The sequence below is a fragment of the Dama dama genome, chromosome 19 (genome assembly GCF_033118175.1).
Source record: "Dama dama isolate Ldn47 chromosome 19, ASM3311817v1, whole genome shotgun sequence".
NCBI classification, from domain to species: domain Eukaryota; kingdom Metazoa; phylum Chordata; class Mammalia; order Artiodactyla; family Cervidae; genus Dama; species Dama dama.
In genome coordinates, this window is record NC_083699.1 from 25,039,193 (window position 1) to 25,057,539 (window position 18,347).

At 39.2% G+C, this 18,347-nt stretch overlaps 1 protein-coding gene across 3 annotated transcripts in view; it reads left to right on the plus strand.

The window, feature by feature from the left end:
* The window catches only part of FNDC3B (fibronectin type III domain containing 3B), a 354,322-nt gene that overhangs the window by 248,925 nt on the left and 87,050 nt on the right, over positions 1-18,347 (plus strand). For all 3 annotated transcript variants that reach the window (XM_061168343.1, XM_061168345.1, XM_061168344.1), the window contains exons 8-9: positions 5,180-5,331; positions 9,729-9,788. In XM_061168343.1, coding sequence (XP_061024326.1) covers positions 5,180-5,331; positions 9,729-9,788 — 212 coding nt within the window. The remainder of the gene's footprint in view (positions 1-5,179; positions 5,332-9,728; positions 9,789-18,347) is intronic.

Consider the following 18,347-nt stretch of genomic DNA (forward strand, 5'->3'; position numbering starts at 1 on the left):
CTGAGCCGAGGTTTCCTTATCTTTGGAAGGTTGAATAATAAATACCACATTGGATTATCTGAGAAGTAAATTATATGCTATTTATAGAGTCCTTGGAATGGAGTATTTTCCTATAGTTTATAGCATATCATTAGGCAAAGGCAAGACTCCCTGCAACATGCTGAAGTGGGAAGGAGGACTGTTCACCTTCTAGGAAAAGAAACAACTGCAGAAGGTTCAGCACACAGTTGTCTAAAGGATTGGTTTTTTTTTTTTTTTTTTCTTGCAGCCTCATCTGGTAACACTTCCAAATAATACTCATATATTTTTCTTCCACATTTTGCAGATGATTTGTTGTAGGTATAGGAGCATTATCAAGGACCTGTAGAGTCTAGTCATCTTTCTAGAACTTTGAGCACCCTGAATTAAACAAGTCATTTATGCTTCAGAAACCCAAATACTGTAAAGATCCAAGTACTTATTCATTAAATAAAGCAGGGTACAAATATACTAGGTTTTTGTCCCAAGACTGTAATAATTAGGTGTCTTGGGGACTATACTCATGTACCACTGCTATACCAGAGAGATAAGCTGGATACTATTCAGAGTGGTTTAGGAATTAACCTCTGCAGTCCCAGTCAGCTCCAACCTGACATGGGTTAATCTGCTCTGGTGATGCTCGATGAAGTCTCCCCTGAACCGCCTGACAGTTCGTTTTCAGTATGTAAATAAATGTAACCAGGAATTGCGGTTCTGCATCGTTTCCATCCGCTAATGTTTAGCTTGTAGAAACAATGGATTTGTTGGCTCCAGACATGAGTAAACGACCTAAGGAGAACAACAGTCCCTACAAGAAGCAATCCATTGAAAGATAAACAGTCATAGATCTGGAGACAGATTCAAGGGTCTTCGCACTTAAGGAATTATAGTAACAGATGATTCTGAAATCCCTAAATTTGAATATCCTTTTTCTTTGAATAATGATCTTTGACCTTTTCCTTTTAAATTTTCCTTTATGTTTGTGTTTTTTGTAATGGTACTTTAGAAGTGAAGCCAATATTGCTATGGAAATATTTTCTTAACATACTCCCTAAATTGGATCAGCAGGCCTCCCACATAGTTAAATCCTAAGACCAGACCAAATTTAGAAGCTATTAACTTACACAGAAATGTTTTTGAACATGGGAGTAACAGTGTAGTAACTTTATTGAGAGTAAGTGGTGTTTTGGATCCAAATAATGAATATCATTTGCATATAAGATAGTCTGAAAATTAAGACAGTAAAATTTCACAGAATAAAAATACTAGCATGAACAGGAGATAAAGGGAAAAAGAGAAAGAACACTGAGGATTGCATATGAAATAGCTGCAAGATATGCAATCTTATCATTTGTGAACATGAGTATACACATATATATGCCTTTAACTAGCAGCTGTTCTCAAGTTCACATCTATATTTAATAAATACATAACAGAAATGATCTCTAATCAGTGTGTAATCTTTGAGAAGTAGATAGTGGTTTTTATGAGTCCTTCAGAGATACTTCAAAGCAGTTTAAGTAATTTCTATACAGACTTACAATAGTAACCTTCACAGTAGACTCTCTTATATCTCTAGTGCTGAAACGAATGTCACATTGGGCCTTGTCCAATAATTTTGTAACTGGCAATCACCGCTTTTATCATCATTCAAAGGAGATTGACTTCTATTTATGGTAGAATAGTTAAACATCAGAAAGTCAGTTAGTTTTATGGCTTCTAAACTTCTTTTTTTGGATCACTGCCATGACAGTCATTGTGATGATCAGATTAGCCGTGCCCTAGTTCAGTTCAGTGGTCACCGCTGGTGAGAAAGTTTCACCAGAGAGAGAGAGAGAGACCCTGATTGAATGAAGGGGAAACTTGTTTAAGAATGCTGTCACTCCAAAGTAGACTTGAACCCAGCCTAGTTCTTAGAGTTCTGAATCCCTCATTAAGGTTATCAGCTCCCTGGATGCTTGGAGTAAAGGCCTCTACTACTGATGATCCCCTTTACATGACATTCCCCTGAAAGGCACCGTGTAATTCCCTGGCATCCAACCTGGGATGGAAGTGAGTTCCAAGTTCTAACAGAGACAAAGCACTCTTTCTCTCAGGATTCTAATGCCTAAAGAAAGGAAACCTGAGACCCAGAAAGGCTCAGTGAAAGGCAGGGCAGGGGGAGCACAGGAGGGACCAGGCCTCACAAGTCTGGTAGTAATCTAGGTGGCAGGCTGCTCAGATCCAGGGAAGAATTCCCAGAAGCTGCCAACCTTTGAAAATGATGCTGAGTTCTCCAAATGCACTTCCATTAGGCTGCCCAGTGGGAAGGATGCAGAGATCTGTGTTCAGATGACAGTTGGCCTTCCTAAGGCTTGCTAAGGGAACCTCGGGAAAAGGTTTGTTATTTTAGTTGATGCTTCAGGTGTTGTACATCACTGTTCAGTTAAGTAATAGTTTAACTAAGTCCTAAAGGGCTTCCCCCCATGGCTCAGCGGTAAAAAAAATCTGCCGACAATGCAGGAGATGTGGGTTCAATCCTTGGGTTGAGAAGATCCCCTGGAGTAGGACTCACCCCAGTAATCTCACTGGGAAAACTCCACAGAGGAGCCTGATGGGCTGCAGTCCATGGAGTTGCCGAGTTGAACACAACTGAGTGACTAAACAACAAAAGGAAAGAAAGTAATTTTTTTGGTTTGATTTACATATATTGTCAAATGATTATCACAATAAGTTCAGCTAATATCTGTCATCTCATATACATACAATATAAAGAAAGAAAATTTTTTTCTTCTTGTGGTAAAAGCTCTTATGCATACATTCTTAATAGCTGATGAGAATGGTAGAGTTTAAAGGGATGTGAATTTATGGGTACCTGTTCAGTATCTAAAGTGCCAGCATTTGACTGAGCTATTTTAAGATGTGATGTTACTTCACACCACCATTCATAGAATCCGTGTTACTATACTCTGTGCTCTTGGAATTGGGCCATTTATCATCTAGGTTGAATGTTTCTTAGTACCTAATCAGCATCCTTTAAAGTTATAAACTGAACTCCTCATAGCAAAAATATCTCTTTGTAAGTTAAAAATCAAACATAGTATCCAGTATCTCTAGGCTAGTCATGAATGGTGTGTGAGTAATTCAGCAAATACAGTGGTGTATGCGGTAAAAGTACTGCCATAAAATTCAGCCAAGGGAACAGCCCCCAAAGCAGAGCGCATGACGCGTGTTACAGGGCAGTGCCCACACAGGGTGGTGGGGGCACACAGAGAGCAGCCTCAGATCCTGAGCGGAGGGTCGGGCACTGTACGGAGACTTTTCCTGAACTGGTCTCAAGCTGCTCTGGGGCCCTGTGTGTTCAGTGGGTCTGCCACGAGGCTCCTCATGCATCTCTCTGTCTTCATCAGGCGGAGGTCATATCTTAATCACCTCTGTGTCCATAGCCTCTCACCAAGTAAGGTGTGTTAAAGGCAGGAAAACAGGAAAGTCCAGAGCTAAGTCTCAGGTATGAGATGAGATGGCATGCTGAGGGGGCAGCGGTAGGCAGAGGAGGAGCTCGTGGTCTGGAGTCGAAGCAGGAAGGGTAGAGTTCAGTTCTGTAACGGTGTCTTTTGGGGATTTTTTAAAAGATGTGTATAATGCTAGCCTGCCTTCCATCTTGTGACCTGTATCAGAAACTCAGGCTGTCTTACTCTTTTCTTATTGTTCATTCAGTGTTTACCAAACAACCACTACTCCTGGTTGAATATGACTTGGGTCTTCTCCTTAGGGAGTCCCACAGTCCAGTGAGAAAGGTAGGCAAATGCTATAAACATGATTAGCAATGGATAGAGATAGCAACAAGGTGCTGTGGAACAGAGACCCGATAGGGTGCTTCAGGGAATGCTACTTGGGGGTAGTGAGCCCTAGCCTTAGGGTCTTGAAGGATGAGTAGGAGTTTAACTAAATCATTGGTTAAATATATGATGCTATTTCTATTTGGAATAGAAATGATGTGCAGGGCTCTGCTCAAAATGGAATGAATGATAGACTGAAAAGGGAAATTTGGTATTCATTTCCACATATATTATTCATGTTTTTATATTATTTTGTATTTTAATACTCTTTATTTAGGTCAGGTAGTGACAAAAAAATAGAAGAAAAGAACATAGTTTAGTCATCTCCATCCATAGCCTACTAAACTTTAGTGTATGTTTTAGCTCTTATATTTTTAATATGTTATTCAGAGAACAACAAAATGAACTTTAGAAGATCAGAACCTTAAAATGCACGGATAGATTTATTTTAAAGAATTAGATTGGGCACTAGATTTTTGGTTTCTCCAGAAACAGACTCTGAAACAAAGATTGGAAGGCAACTAGTGTGTGTGGGGAGGTGCCCCAGGAAGCACAGTTAGAGAGGAGACATGAAATTGCAGAGGAGAAGCCAGTTAACCTGTTACCTTAACAGGTTAACCTGGTAAGGAGCAGGTTACGGCTGCAGGCATCTGGGTCTCAGTCCTGCTGAGGATGCCCAGGAGACAGTGTAAGTGCTAGCTCAAGGGGGAAAGTTGGGGCGTTTAGAGTCCCAGACTCCTTTTTTCAAATGAAGTCTTAAGTGGAGGCCAAAGCAAAAGATAAAAGCAGAGCCTAGAGAGGTGGAACATTTCTGCACGCACTTCTGCCAGCTGTCAGCCTGGACCATGGCTCCATTTCTACCTCCACTCCCAGCCCTACCTCCCCCCATCCTCCCGCACCCTAAAGGTCTTCCTAGGGACCTGCAGGACTTCGAGGAGCATGATTTGGAAGATCTTGGCTTTGCAGGATGATTCAACATCAAGCAAGCCTTGGAGTCTGCCAGAAAGGACTATCATGGAGATTTATCATGTTCAACTTTTTACCTTTAGAAAAATTCTCGGACATGACATTATTTTTACTCTCTGGAGGACCAAGTGTGAATTACACCAGACTTGGACATAAGTTTGCATAATAAGGACAGACATTTCAGGAGTTACAGTTTGGACATCAGGACCATGACAAGAGAACACAATATAGAATGGGTTTTCTTTGCGATTAAAATAAACTTGTAAATTAAAATCATTTTTTCTTGAGTTAAATCTGAGCCATTTTTATGCTACTGCTGATAATCACAAAATGTTCTGAGGAGAAGTGTGGTGTGTGATTCTGTTTTTCTTCCTCAGGTTTCTAACATTCAGGCAAGAACAGTTGTGTTGTCCTGGACGCCCCCTGTTGGACTTTCATGTGGACCCCACAGTGGTCTTTCCTTTCCCTACAGTTATGAGGTGGCTTTGTCAGACAAAGGACGAGATGGAAAATACAAGATAATTTACAGGTAATGTATATTTCCATATGTTTTTTCTAGCTGCTAAACTGTGAAATTGGCGTTATTAAGGAGAATAAAAAAACAAAGAAAAATTTAATGGCTTTGTAAAATTTCCTTTTTTCTAAGAATTAGTGATAATTACAATGTCAAGAGTTAATTTTGTCCGAGTAATTTTAATCAGAAATGACTTTTATAGAGCCATTCGGTGTTGTTCAGATGTGTCACTTGGTTATGTTAGCTTGCCAGCATAGGACTAAAGAAGATTTTCCATTAATGTTGGCAGGGCAAAGAGCGAGTATGACATTTATCCTGCCCTCCTATGGTCACCTTTTAGGCCCAGACCTTTTACTAGTCTACAGTGTGGTTTTTTTCGAAATTCTACAATGTGGTTTCTATTCAGCCTACTTTTTATCCTCTACAATAGTTTTCCAGTGTGTAGTGAAGCATTTTATTTGGAGGCTATCTTAAATAGTCAGAAGTTTATTAGCACACAGAATAAGAGATTATCCTCTTCCACTTTATGAACTCCCAGATATTAACCATTCACATGTTATAGCTGTGTTCTAAATGAGATAAAATATTTTTTAGGGTCAAGCGTTTTCTCTTTTGTGATTGCTGGGTACTCTCAGATTTGCAGAGCAGGAAATGGAGGCAGTCTGTGTGACCTCTCTGTGGCTGGCCCCAGAAAGTGCTGCCTGGGCCCAGAGTCATGAGGTCACAGAAGTCCACTTCTTCCTCTGCCAGACAGACTGCTTTTCTCTCCTGTTTCCTTGCATCCCCCCACCCCAGCCCCATTCCTTATTACTAAGTTGCTGTGGGGATTTGTCTCCTTCTGGACAAAGAAAAGGGGGGAAGAGAGGAGGAAGGCAGCCGTTCAGTCATTCTGTCCTCCTGTGGCTGTCCATGGAGCTCTGTCATCTCTTCCTGGACTCCTGCAAGTCTCCTCAGGCCCCTCCAGCATCCGCTCTGGCAAGCTGTCCTCCCATCCAGCCTCCACTCTGCAGAAACAGAAATCAGGCCGTGTTGTCACCGCCCTGTGAAAGAGCTCTGTGGTGCTTTTTCACTGAACTCAGAATGTAGTCCTAACCCCTTAACTCTATTGGGTACTGTTTTGAAAAGTCAGAATTGGTAGTGACCTTAACAAAATAAAAGAGCACCATTTCCCCCAGCCTACTAGGACACAGATTCTATCAACGCATGATGGTCATTGGTGGCAGGACCTGGAGTCCCAGATGCCCATAGGTGAGAAAGTAGGAAGCTTGGGAGTGAAGTGATTGGGAATATTCCTATCTTCATTGAGAAAGCAGCTGCAACTCACCAGAAATAGGTTGTTGCATAAGGGTTTAAAGGTCTGGATTTGTGAACTCCTTGGATTTTTTTTTTTTTTTTTAAAGGAAATGCTGAAAACCTGAGTTGTTTTGTAAGCATTCCAAATTTTACACTATTAATTATTGAGCAAATTTTAAAAACTTTAATGATAAAGTCAAGTCAAACAGCAGAGCTGTAGCCAAGGTGTAGACATTGGCCTTCAGTTTGCAACTTTTAGAAAGCATTTTTATTGGAATAATTTTCAAACTTACAAAATGTTGCAAAAATAAAGAGATCAAGGAATATGTGCATATCCTTTACCCAGATTTACCTGTTATTAACTTTTAACTCTATTTGCTTTACTATTTGATTTTCTCTCCTGCCTTTTCTCTCTAAATCTGTTTTTTCCTATTAGTTTTAAATATTGTGGCCCTTTACTGCTAAATACTGCAGTGTGTTTCCTAAAATATTTTCTGAAATAGCTACAATGCAGTTACCAACTTCATGACTTTACATCAGTACCATATTTTTATCCAGTCCATCATCTACATTCCCATTTTGTTGGTTGGTTAAATAATGTCTGGTAGCATTTTTCTTCCCCTCTAAGACGAGATCCATTCAGGGTCAAATACAGCGGTTAGTTGTCATGTCTCAGCAGCCTTCTTTAATTTGGAACACTTCTGCCGTATTTCATTGTCTTCTATTACCCTGACTTTTTTTTTTTTTAATCTTCTGCTTTGATAAAGAAAACTGACACATATACACACTCTTTCAAAAACAAAAATGTTAAATCTCACAGGTCAAGAGGTTTAAAATATTTTTAAAATTATGATTACATTTCGAACATACAAAAAAGTAGAAAAAGTAATACAGTGACATCCAGGTAATCATCACTCAGATTTAACAAATTGTCAAGACTTTGCCACAATTGACTCATGTCCCCTTTATCTTTATTATTCCTATTATGATTGAAGAATTCGGTAGCAGCTCACAGATAACATGTCAAATTTACTCCTGCATAGTTCAATATAGATAAACATAGACATTTTTTACATAACTGCATCGCTTTTGTGGTGGCTTAGACGGTAAAGAATTTGCCTACAATGCAGGAGACCCAGGTTCAGTCCTTGGGTTAGGAATAGATCCCCTGGAGAAGGAAATGGCTACCTACTCCAGTATTCTTTCCTGGAGAATTCCATGGACAGAGGAACCTGGAGGGCTACACTCCATGGGGTCGCAGAGAGTCAAACCTGACTGAGTAACACACAATCTCATTAATATCTAGAAAAGCTAACAATAATGCCTGGCATCATTTAATACCTAGACCATGTTCAAATTTCCCCAATTGTCTCAAAAATACGTTTTAATATTGATTTCTTCCCCTTGGAATCCAAACAGAGTTCACTTACTGCTTGGGATTATTAGGTCTCATAAATGCATTTTAATCTAGAAGAGTGTCCTCATCCTTTTTCTTTTCTATAAAGTTTTATATTTTAAAATGTATTTTTATATATAAATATATTTAATTTTAAAATTTAACTTTAAAATTTTTTATTAATGTATAGTTGATCTACAATATTGGTTTCAGGTATATCTCCCATCCTTTTTTAAAATTCTTGACCAGTTGCCAAGAGTGGATCACTTTTTTTTTTTACCACTCTGAATTTAGTTTAATCTTCCTTCCCTGTATTTCTTATTAATTGATCATCAGCTCTGGAGCTTGCTCAGATGCAGCCTTTTAACATTTGTGGGAGGTTTTCGTCAGGGTGGCTCTATGTCCTTCCTATTCCAGCACGCTGGGAAGCACTGGAGCTTGCTGGCCTCATTGTGATTAAATCATGTTTAGGAACAACCCATTGGTTTTTTTTTTTACATTAGTTTCAGGTATACTACATAGTGATTCAAAATTTTTATAGATGAACTCCATTTTAAGTTATTATGAAGCATTTGCTATATTTCCTGTGCTATATGAGATATCCTTGTAGCTTATTTGCTTTATACAAAGTAGTTTGTACTTCTTAATGTCTTACCCCCATCTCGCCCTTCCCCACTTTGCTCTCCCCACTGGTAACCCCTAGTTTGTTCTCTATATCTACGAACCTGTTTCTGTATCCTTATATTCATTCATTTGTTTGATTTTTTTTTTTTTAGATTCCACATATAAGTAATAACATACAGCATTTTTGTCTGACTTATTTTACCAAGCATAATACCCTCCAGGTCCATCCATGTTGTTACAAATGGCAGAATTTCATTCTTATTTGTGGTTGAGCAGACACTGACATTTTTGAAGAACACAGTTATGCCCCTACACACCCCTCTTACCTTTAAAAAAATTTTTAATGGGAACATTCCATATTTTATGTTAGTTTCCTCATGATTAAGTCAAGGTTCATTTGCAGTTTCTGATCAAATAAGTGGTTTTATTTTGCATAAGAGAACTATTTATTGGAATGTATCTATAAGAGAGCTGATTATTAGTATTGATATGTGAGGGAAACAGATTGAGATTTCTTGAAGAAAGCTGAGAAGTTGAAATGGTTGGGGTTCTCTGCAGGGTGAGTCTGAGAGTCCCCTTCAGTTGACAGTTGGTACTGTTATTTACACATTTATCTGTGTATCTGTCTACTCAGTTGGCTTGCTTCTTTACTTACTTTTATGTAGTTACTTTGAAGAAGTGATAAGACATTTTGGAATGTTATTCATAAGTTAACCTTACCATTTTCCAGATCCTGAATGACATGATTTAAAGGAATCTAATTTGCTAGTCCCGAAAAAATAATTATGCCAAATAGGGAAGTTTATTTCTGATATATGGCGGAAATAGACATAATAGTGAGGATGAGATGGCTGGATGGCATCACCGACTTGATGGACATGGGTTTGGGTAAATTCCGGGAGATGGTGATGGACAGGGAGGCCTGGCGTGCTGCGATTCATGGGGTCGCAAAGAGCCGGACATGACTAAGCAACTGAACTGAACTGGAGACATAATAGTTCTTGAACTGTTGTTTGTACATGACTATGAGACCCAAATCCAAAACCTATTTTATTTTTGAAACTGGTGTCGTTGACTAATACATGATTTTTCTTTGCAGTGGAGAAGAATTAGAATGTAACCTGAAAGATCTTAGGCCAGCAACTGATTATCATGTGAGGTGAGTACTGGGGACTTCGGATTGCTAAAATAAATGGTATGCTCCTTTAAAAGTTTCTGGTTAACAGCACTTGCCTGGCTAAAAGTTTCAGCGCCTTTGCTCATTGGCCATTCCTCAGTGTCCCTCACTTTCTGGCATCAAGATTGGGAGTCCACAGAAGTGCATCTGGTCATAGAAAAGTAGATGATACCCTGAACAGAATTTTTAAATTATTTTTATAAAGTAACTTTTATTTCACATATTCTTCTAAGATCTATTGGAACATGTGGCTTAATGTATGATATTTTCTTTCTATAAAGCAAATACAATTTTTTACCATGAGTATATCAGTTATTTCATTATAGACCTTCCATGCGAACCATATGTTCAGCACGAATGACTAAATAAAGTCCTTCCCATGTTTCAAGTTTGGACCATAAAAGGCAATAGGTTTTGAATTTGAAGTCTAGTAATGCAAATATCAAAGTTATCTCTAACAAGAACTAATGCAGTTTGCCAAAACAACTCACATAGTTTGATATGTAGTCTGAAATCTCTTCTGTGATGTTTTTGCAATCTCTTTTATGACTGCTCTGGAAGGCAGGGCCTGCTAATTTTAGGAAGAAATCCTGCCAACCACCGACCTGCAAAGAGAAAAGTATCAGAGCTCATCTGATTATTCAAAGATACATCCATTTGCAAATAGGCAGATTTCTTAATCTGAATGTGATCCATAATGTCTTTTAAGTTTTCATTAAAACTTTCATTTTATATAATTTTTAATTTATCCAGAAATTCTTATTTTATCTAATAGGGTGAACAACAACAAATTCTCTCTCCTTTCTTCAATTGTGCATGTGTATATCAAGATTATATAATAAAATTGCAAGCATCAAGCCCACATCCTTTGTTATACTTTACAATGGTTAGTTGACACAACATGTTCCATTGTGGTGGGGTAGAGACAGCATAGCCTAATGAGAAGAGCATTATATTAATAATCAGTAGGCTTGACTTCTAGTCTGGTTCTGCCATGAATTGACTGTTTCAACTTCAGTCAATCACAGAGAATCCGTGCCAAAATTTTCTCGGTAACAAAAGTAGGGCAAGTTGGGGTGTGTTCAGGTAGTAATATCTTATTAGCTGCACAAGTGTTTAAAGCTATGTTTAAAGCAATACATAAAAGAGCTGGTTTTTACATTCAGCCATAAAGTGTACATCTGCTTAGCTACCGCACTGTTTAGATGAACTCTGTGGCAACCATCTTTTCCCTTCTGAATCAGAACTTCTGGATTTGGAGTCAGTTAACTTTAGCCCAAACGTATTGAACTTTTCACACCATCTACAAACAAAAAGATTTGTGTAACTTGTGAAGCAGAGATGATAATAGTTTAACCATTCTTTCAAATAGTGGGTTTAACAACCAAAAAACAACAGAAAATGCAGCACCATATAGGGAGTCATGTAAATGTTTTGCATGAGACATTGTTAACATGTGTTTCTTTTTTTCTCTTTTAATGTTCACTGCCATTGCTTTACTGAAGGTTTACTTTATTAATTTTCTGCTCATCCATGAGCCAACGACATCTTTTTTTAAAAGATGTAAATGTCACAGTCTGCCCTTTATTTACTGTCCTGTCTCTTGTTTCCCTTAGTTTCTCTTAAACCCCTCTTACAAAGGGTAAACTTTAGAGTTTACTTGCACATGAATTCTTCTTACGTGTCTTTTGAACACCTTCAACTTCTGGGCAGATAAAAGGAATAATTAATGGAATCCCCCAAAGAAATAGGAGCATGAGGTGGTTACCTCCTAGGGGCCTTGGACCCAGACTTCCTCCTGACACATCAAGGACCCCACCTTAGTGACATATTTGACACATACGTGACACTACACGTACACAGCCTAAGGCACCACCAACTATCATTTGGCCTAGCACTCGACTGGCCAGAGAGATGGAACATTCTCCCTCTCTTTGGTCATAACCTCTTCTAGAATTTTAGAAAATTCTTTACTGAGAAAAGTATGTACAGTCCAAATGGGAGTCACTTTGATCTGGCTATGTAGACCATTCCTTCTCTTTCCTTGTACTGTACAGCCTTTCATTTTTCAAACTAGAGAAGACTCTCAGCCCCTTCTTAGAGTCAGTTTCCTCTGCCCTGGATTGTTTTCAGCTGTAGACAGAGCTTGGAATACGGAGTTAATGGCTCCGTCACTTACTGTAGGTGTGTGATTAGGCGAGCCATGTAAACTTCAATGACCATGTTTTCTCATTCATAAAATGACGATAATGATATCAGCCTCAGAAAGATGGTGTGAGAGCAAATTATATATATGTGCAAATCTATTATAAACCTGTAACATGTATAGATGTTGTTTTTGTTTGTTTTATTATTCCAAAGTTGTTCTAAAAAGAAAAAGGACCTTTGTGATGCAGGTTCTTTGAACCTAAGTATAGTTTGACCATACCACTGACTATTTTATTGAGATAAAGATGTATCATAATTGTTGCTGAAAAAAGGAACAAAATCTCTTTTTATGATGCAATATTAATATTCTCAGAATCTTGGTTCCAAAAATATAAACTTTTATCAACACGGTGGCCTCAAATATAATTTTAAATTTAATAGTCACCTATAAGGCCTCAAACTCATTGGAAAAGACCCTGATGCTGGGAGGGATTGAGGGCAGAAGGAGAAGGGGACAACAGAGGATGAGATGGCTGGCTTGCATCACCGACTCAATGGACATGAGTTTGAGTAAACTCCGGGAGCTGGTGATGGACAGGGAGGCCTGGCGTGCTGTGATTCATGGGGTCGCGAAGAGTCGGACACAGCTGAGCGACTGAACTGAACTGAACTATAAGGCCTCAAAGACTGTGTGGAAATATTTCCTCACTTTTCCACAATAGAAACTCCAAAAGAATTCTGTTACTATACAGCTGCAAAATGAGCCATTATATTCGTTGCCATTTTTATTAATTTGTATATTACCAATTTCGATAGTGTTGCCTTGGAAGAAGTGTGGGGAGCTGATGATGAAAACAACGATGCTTTTAGCAGCACCGAGCCGGCTGAATCCCCTTCCAGTTCTTAGTAGTAAACATTTAGATGTAGGCTGGCAGAAATCTCTGTCCAGATAACTCTTCCGTAGAGTGACGGGTTTCTTTCTCAGGTACCGATGTCTCACCTGGGCTTCTTTTTTTGTTGCTTCTGATTTTGCTACTCTGATCCCATCCCCTTCACATTGATTGCTTGTTATCTCTATGAGTTCTTTTCCAACTTTTTCCTCCCTCCTGTTAGTGAGTATTGTCTGAGTTCATCAGCCAGATGCATAACCATTTTTTAAAGTGGCTGTCGTGGCTCAGTGGAGCAATGGATAGCACGTTGGACTTCTAGAGTAGCAGTCTCTCAGTCATGGAGCTCTGTCATTGAACTGTCTGGGGCTTGGCATCGGTCTCCAGGCAAGAGTCTCTCTTGACTCCTACTTGCCATCACCTCACTGTCATTGGGAATAATTTATTAAGAGACCAGTGGCATCTTTGAGACTGTGCTATAGATCATATGTCTGTGGCTGTTTAGACTGGCACTTGCCATGCCCTCCAGGCCAAATTCCACATTAAAAATTGTATCCTGAGACATTCCAGGCTTTAAAGATTTTTTCCCCTCACTTTTTGCTTTGTATTTTTGTGTCATTATTCCACATATTCAACCACTTTTTTTTTTCTCCTAGTGATTGAAGAAAGTAATTCCTCAATAATTCTTCTATTATGTTGATTTAAAAAATCTAGGTGCTGAGTCCTGAGTTATTTTTATTAAGGTCATCACTTTAATTACCCAGTTCTTAAACAAATTGCTTCTTTTGGTTTAAAAGGAGTCAATTTGTTATTGTCAAAGTGTATTTATTCAGTGCTTCCATATAAGGCATTGTGTTATATATTGTATAACACCACCAATGCAAAACTTCCCGTGTGTGTGTGTGTGTGTATGTTGAGGAAGAAAAAGGGATAAGAAAACTCTAGTGCATATATACACATAAATAAATCACATTCTGTTTTATAATACTTATGCATAAGTATGTAACTTTTATAATCAAAAACATTTATATATTCATTTATTTACACATATGCAAAGAAAAGTATATTGCTCTCTTAATTGGTAGTTTTATAATTGATACTGACATTGAAGCAATCATTTTACTGTGGGGGTCAAGAATTTATATTTTTATAAGTGATAGGATAATCAAAAATTTGAGTGATGGAATTGATAGCAATCTCATGACAAAATGTGAAGCTGTTTTCCAGTCACTGGCATAAACAATTTGGCAAAGAAGTTGCCCAGAGATGATATCATGTAATAACATTTCCCAGAAAAATTATGTGATGAAACGTTTCCAAAAATATGGGCTTGACTAGCTCAGAGTAGGGTTATGAAATAGGTGTTATTGACTAGAAATTGTAGCTCCTAGTATGTTACAGATGTGCTGGAGGAAGTTGGAGGCAAATTTCTGAAATTCTTGGAGCACCTGTTTCATAAGCAATTAGTTAGTATTTAAACTGAAGCAAATGTAAAAACCCAGCACAAGATTAATTAGAAAAGTGTCCTCCTTTCTGCTGGTATAATTGCTTAAAGAACAGAATTGTTTGCTGATATATTTAACCTAGGACATTGGTCCAGCTCCACAGATCCTCCTGTCACGTGGTGATTAGTAGAGAAAACACACCGTCATGTGAGAAACATTACCGCAGCATTCTTGAAAATGTAATGCCATTTCCAGAGACTTTTCTGTGAAGTGCTGGTAAAAATGGAGCTGGTAATTATTGCAATTAGTTGCTATCTATTCACTAAACCATTTGAATTGACAGACGTAATCATAAGGCACTTCGATAATCATGTCAAGTTCTAGATCCTATGTGCAGCACATTTATAAAATGGCACGTAAAATGGATCTCGTTTCCTTTGCAGACAGATTTTTATCAGTGCAGAGCATTGACTCCTCGTTTAGACAAACTGTGATGTTCTTGAGTTTAAAGACAAGGGGAATGACTCCTGGTGGCCCACACAACTGTCTGTCCTCAGCTACCTCAGATTTTCACCTGTGCCATCAGCTTCCTTCATTCTACTGTCATCCTCCCGGTCTGCTTGTCAGGAGCCTCCTTTATTCGTGTTTCGCTAGCCTAAGTGTGGATCTGTGACTCCAAGAATCTCATTAAAAATATAGAATGAACTTAGGACTGAGTCCAGGTCTTCCCAGATAGCTAACTGTGGTCTACTGATTCTTGGTAGGCCCATCCCCTCCCTCGTTTCCCCTGCTCTGTTACCCACGTGGAGTTCTGGTGCTGAATGTGTTTGCGGATTTTTAGGACTTGGTCTCCCTGAGTACAGTCTGAGCTCATAAGCAAATGCCTAGTGACCACAGCGTGAGATATCTTCTGGGAATGAAAGTGGGTAAAGAGGATTGGGTAAAAGGCAGCTTAAAAAGCCACCTCAGTGCCAGGTAGATGGTAGGGAGCGACAGGGACTCTGAACTGGACAGCTCCTGCCCCATCCATAGAGGGGCTGCTCTCAGTTTCATTTAATTTCTGTCATTTGGGACTTTGGTCCAGTGGTTAAGAATCTGCCTGCCATTGCAGGGGACCCGGGTTTGATCCTTGGTCTGGGAAGATCCCACATGCTGCAGGGCAACTAAGCCCACGTGCCACTACTGAGCCTGTGTTCTAAAGCCCTGGAATTGCAACTCCAGAGTCTACATACCACAGCCACTGAAACCCATGCACTCTAGAGCCTGTATTCAGCAACAAAAGAAGCCACCCCAATGAGAAGCCGGTGTACCACAGCTAGAGAGTAGCTCCCGCTTGCTGCAGCTAGAGAAAAACCCATGTGCAGCAACCAAGACCCAGCACAGGCATAAACAAATAAATCAGAATAAACCAGTGTCTGTCATTCAGCTCTGCAGCTCAGTGTTGCTAGAACTTACACTCTTCAAGAGAAGCCAGAGATTCATTTTCTAAAATGAGATCTCCATTTTTCCCAACATTGGCTTAATTTTTGACTTTTTATTTCTGAAGATTTCAGTAGTCAAAAGTGGGCAGTAATTTAATGAACTCTCATAAGCCCACCACCCAACGTTTTATTTCCTTGGTGCCTTCACCAACCCCCTCCCCCAACAGTTATTTTGAAGTGAAGTCCAGACATACTGTTTCACCTGTGAACCACATTACCGTCATCACACACCCCATGCCCATCCAACATAAACAAAAATTGTAAATTCCTTAATGTCTTTAAAGTCCAGAGACTGTTCCCATTTCCTAAACTGTCCTAAAAATGAAGGTTTTTTTTCTTCAGTTTGTTGTCATTGGAATTCAGACATAGTCTGCATATTATGTTTGGCTGATAGCTCTTAAATTTCTCTTAAGCTATAGATTTTCCCCTCCATCCTTTTTTCTCTTCTTGCAATTATTTGTTGAAATAATAAATAAAATTCTGTCTGTAGAATTTTCCACATTGTGAATTAGGCTGATTGCATCCCTGTAGTGTTGCTTAATGTGGAGAAGGCAATGGCAACCCACTCCAGTACTCTTGCCTGGAAAATCCCATGGGCAGAGGAGCCTGGTGAGCTGCAGTCCATGGGGTCGCGAAGAGTCGGACACGACTGAGCGACTTCACTTTCACTTTTCACTTTCATGCATTGGAGAAGGAAATGGCAACCCGCTCCAGTGTTCTTGCCTGGAGAATCCCAGGGACGGCGGAGCCTGATGAGCTGCCGTCTAAAGGGTCACTCAGAGTCGGACATGACTGAAGCGACTTAGCAGCAGCAGCAGTGTTGCTTAATGGTGTTCTCTCCACGTTTCTTATAAAGCAGTGAAGAGGCTTAAACAGATAACAGCATCCGTTTTTCTGGCAGGGATTTTGTAGATAGTGGCATGATCTCTTCTTAGGAGTATGTGATGTCTGCTCGTCTCTTTTCTGGTGGTCATTGCCAATGTCCTTTAATTCATAGGTGGAGGTAATATTTTAACACCATCTTTCTTCCCTCCCCACACACATATTTTGGGCCAAATACAACCCATGAGTGATCAGTGGGAGAATTCAACTGATCTGTTAAAGTTCAAGCTGGAACTCTGCCCATGTCTGGAACATTTTGTGATTCATTTTAAGCAACTTAGTCCCAACAAGCCTGTCCTGATGCACGGAAATGATCCTGCCAAATCTGCCATTCCATTTTCTATTATCATTTGCCTACTTACAGTGAATGCAAAAAGGAGCATTTCTTTCATCAGGTTGGGTGTACCTAACGATAAAGCATCTTTTGTTTGGATCACGTATCATGGTATGCTCCTGTAAGGCAGACAAGTCAAATAGCCAGTAAATTTGTGTTTTACCTTTTAGAATGGAAGCGAGGCATGTCTGTTAGTTCTTTTGACTTGTATGGCCTTTGTAAAATTTTTGTGGTGGACTTTGAGGAGAAAAGATTTTAAAAATCATATACCTAGGTAGGTCCTATTTTCCATAATGTTATCTTTAGCTGTTGTTTATTCATTGAGAAGAGTGAGGGGAAGTGAATTGTGGGTGTTTAGAAAAACATAATTGCAGGATGAGTCAGGACATTGGGGAATACAGGATAGCAGTTAGATCTCCATGACTGAGTACAGTTGATCCAACTTTCCAGCTGTGTAGCTTTGGGAAGTTTACTGCACTTCTCCATTCTGAGTGTTGTTCTGTCTAATGGCACCTCATAAAGAATTGTTAAGAACTAAGGGCTTGATGTATTTACCAATTCTGAATAGCTTAATCCATGCATCTTTTTTGGCAGCACAGGTTTCTTTGTTGTCTTTTTGAAAGAGTATGTTTTCAAGCTTTTTTTTAAAATCCCCAATATTAAAAAAAAAAAAAGGAAAAGTAGAAAGGAAGATGATAAAAATCAGCATAATCCTATTTTACGCTATTTGCAAGGAGTGTTGTTTTATAATAGTGTGTTACATGCTTTTTCTTCACAGCTTCTCTGAGAAATCAGGTCCATATGTTGAACGTTGAGCCAGGCATTTTAATGTTCAGAGTGCACATTTTTAATCTTGACTCCAGGTGTAGGAGTTGGATGTTCACGTGGATAAACTGTACCTGAACAATGTTGTTATTGAACTAGAGAAAGATGCACTTGGCAGTAGCAAGCCTGTTTCTGTGTGAAATGTTCATATTTCTATTTAAATATCTGCAATATGATAGACAGTTCAAAGGTGGTATCTACCTTATTGTTTGTACTTCCACCTCTCTCTCCCAGTTTGTGCTCTCCCCACCATTCCTTGTCTCCTTCCACCCAACCCTTAACTGCACTTTTAGCCTTATTCCAGACAAAGTCAACCAGAGAGAGGGGCTTGATGGATTTTAGAATATATACTTGGAGACCATTTCGGGGAATAAGGATATGTCCTTATTTAGCCTATTCTTTTCCGGTCAGTAGACTCTGCCTATCTTAAATGAGGCTGGGTGGTTCTGACAACTAGTGGGAGGAGAGAATGCATTGAGGCACGTGGCCTGCTGGAATTATTTTCCCCTGAAAATGGTGACCATAGTTAGGTCAGAACA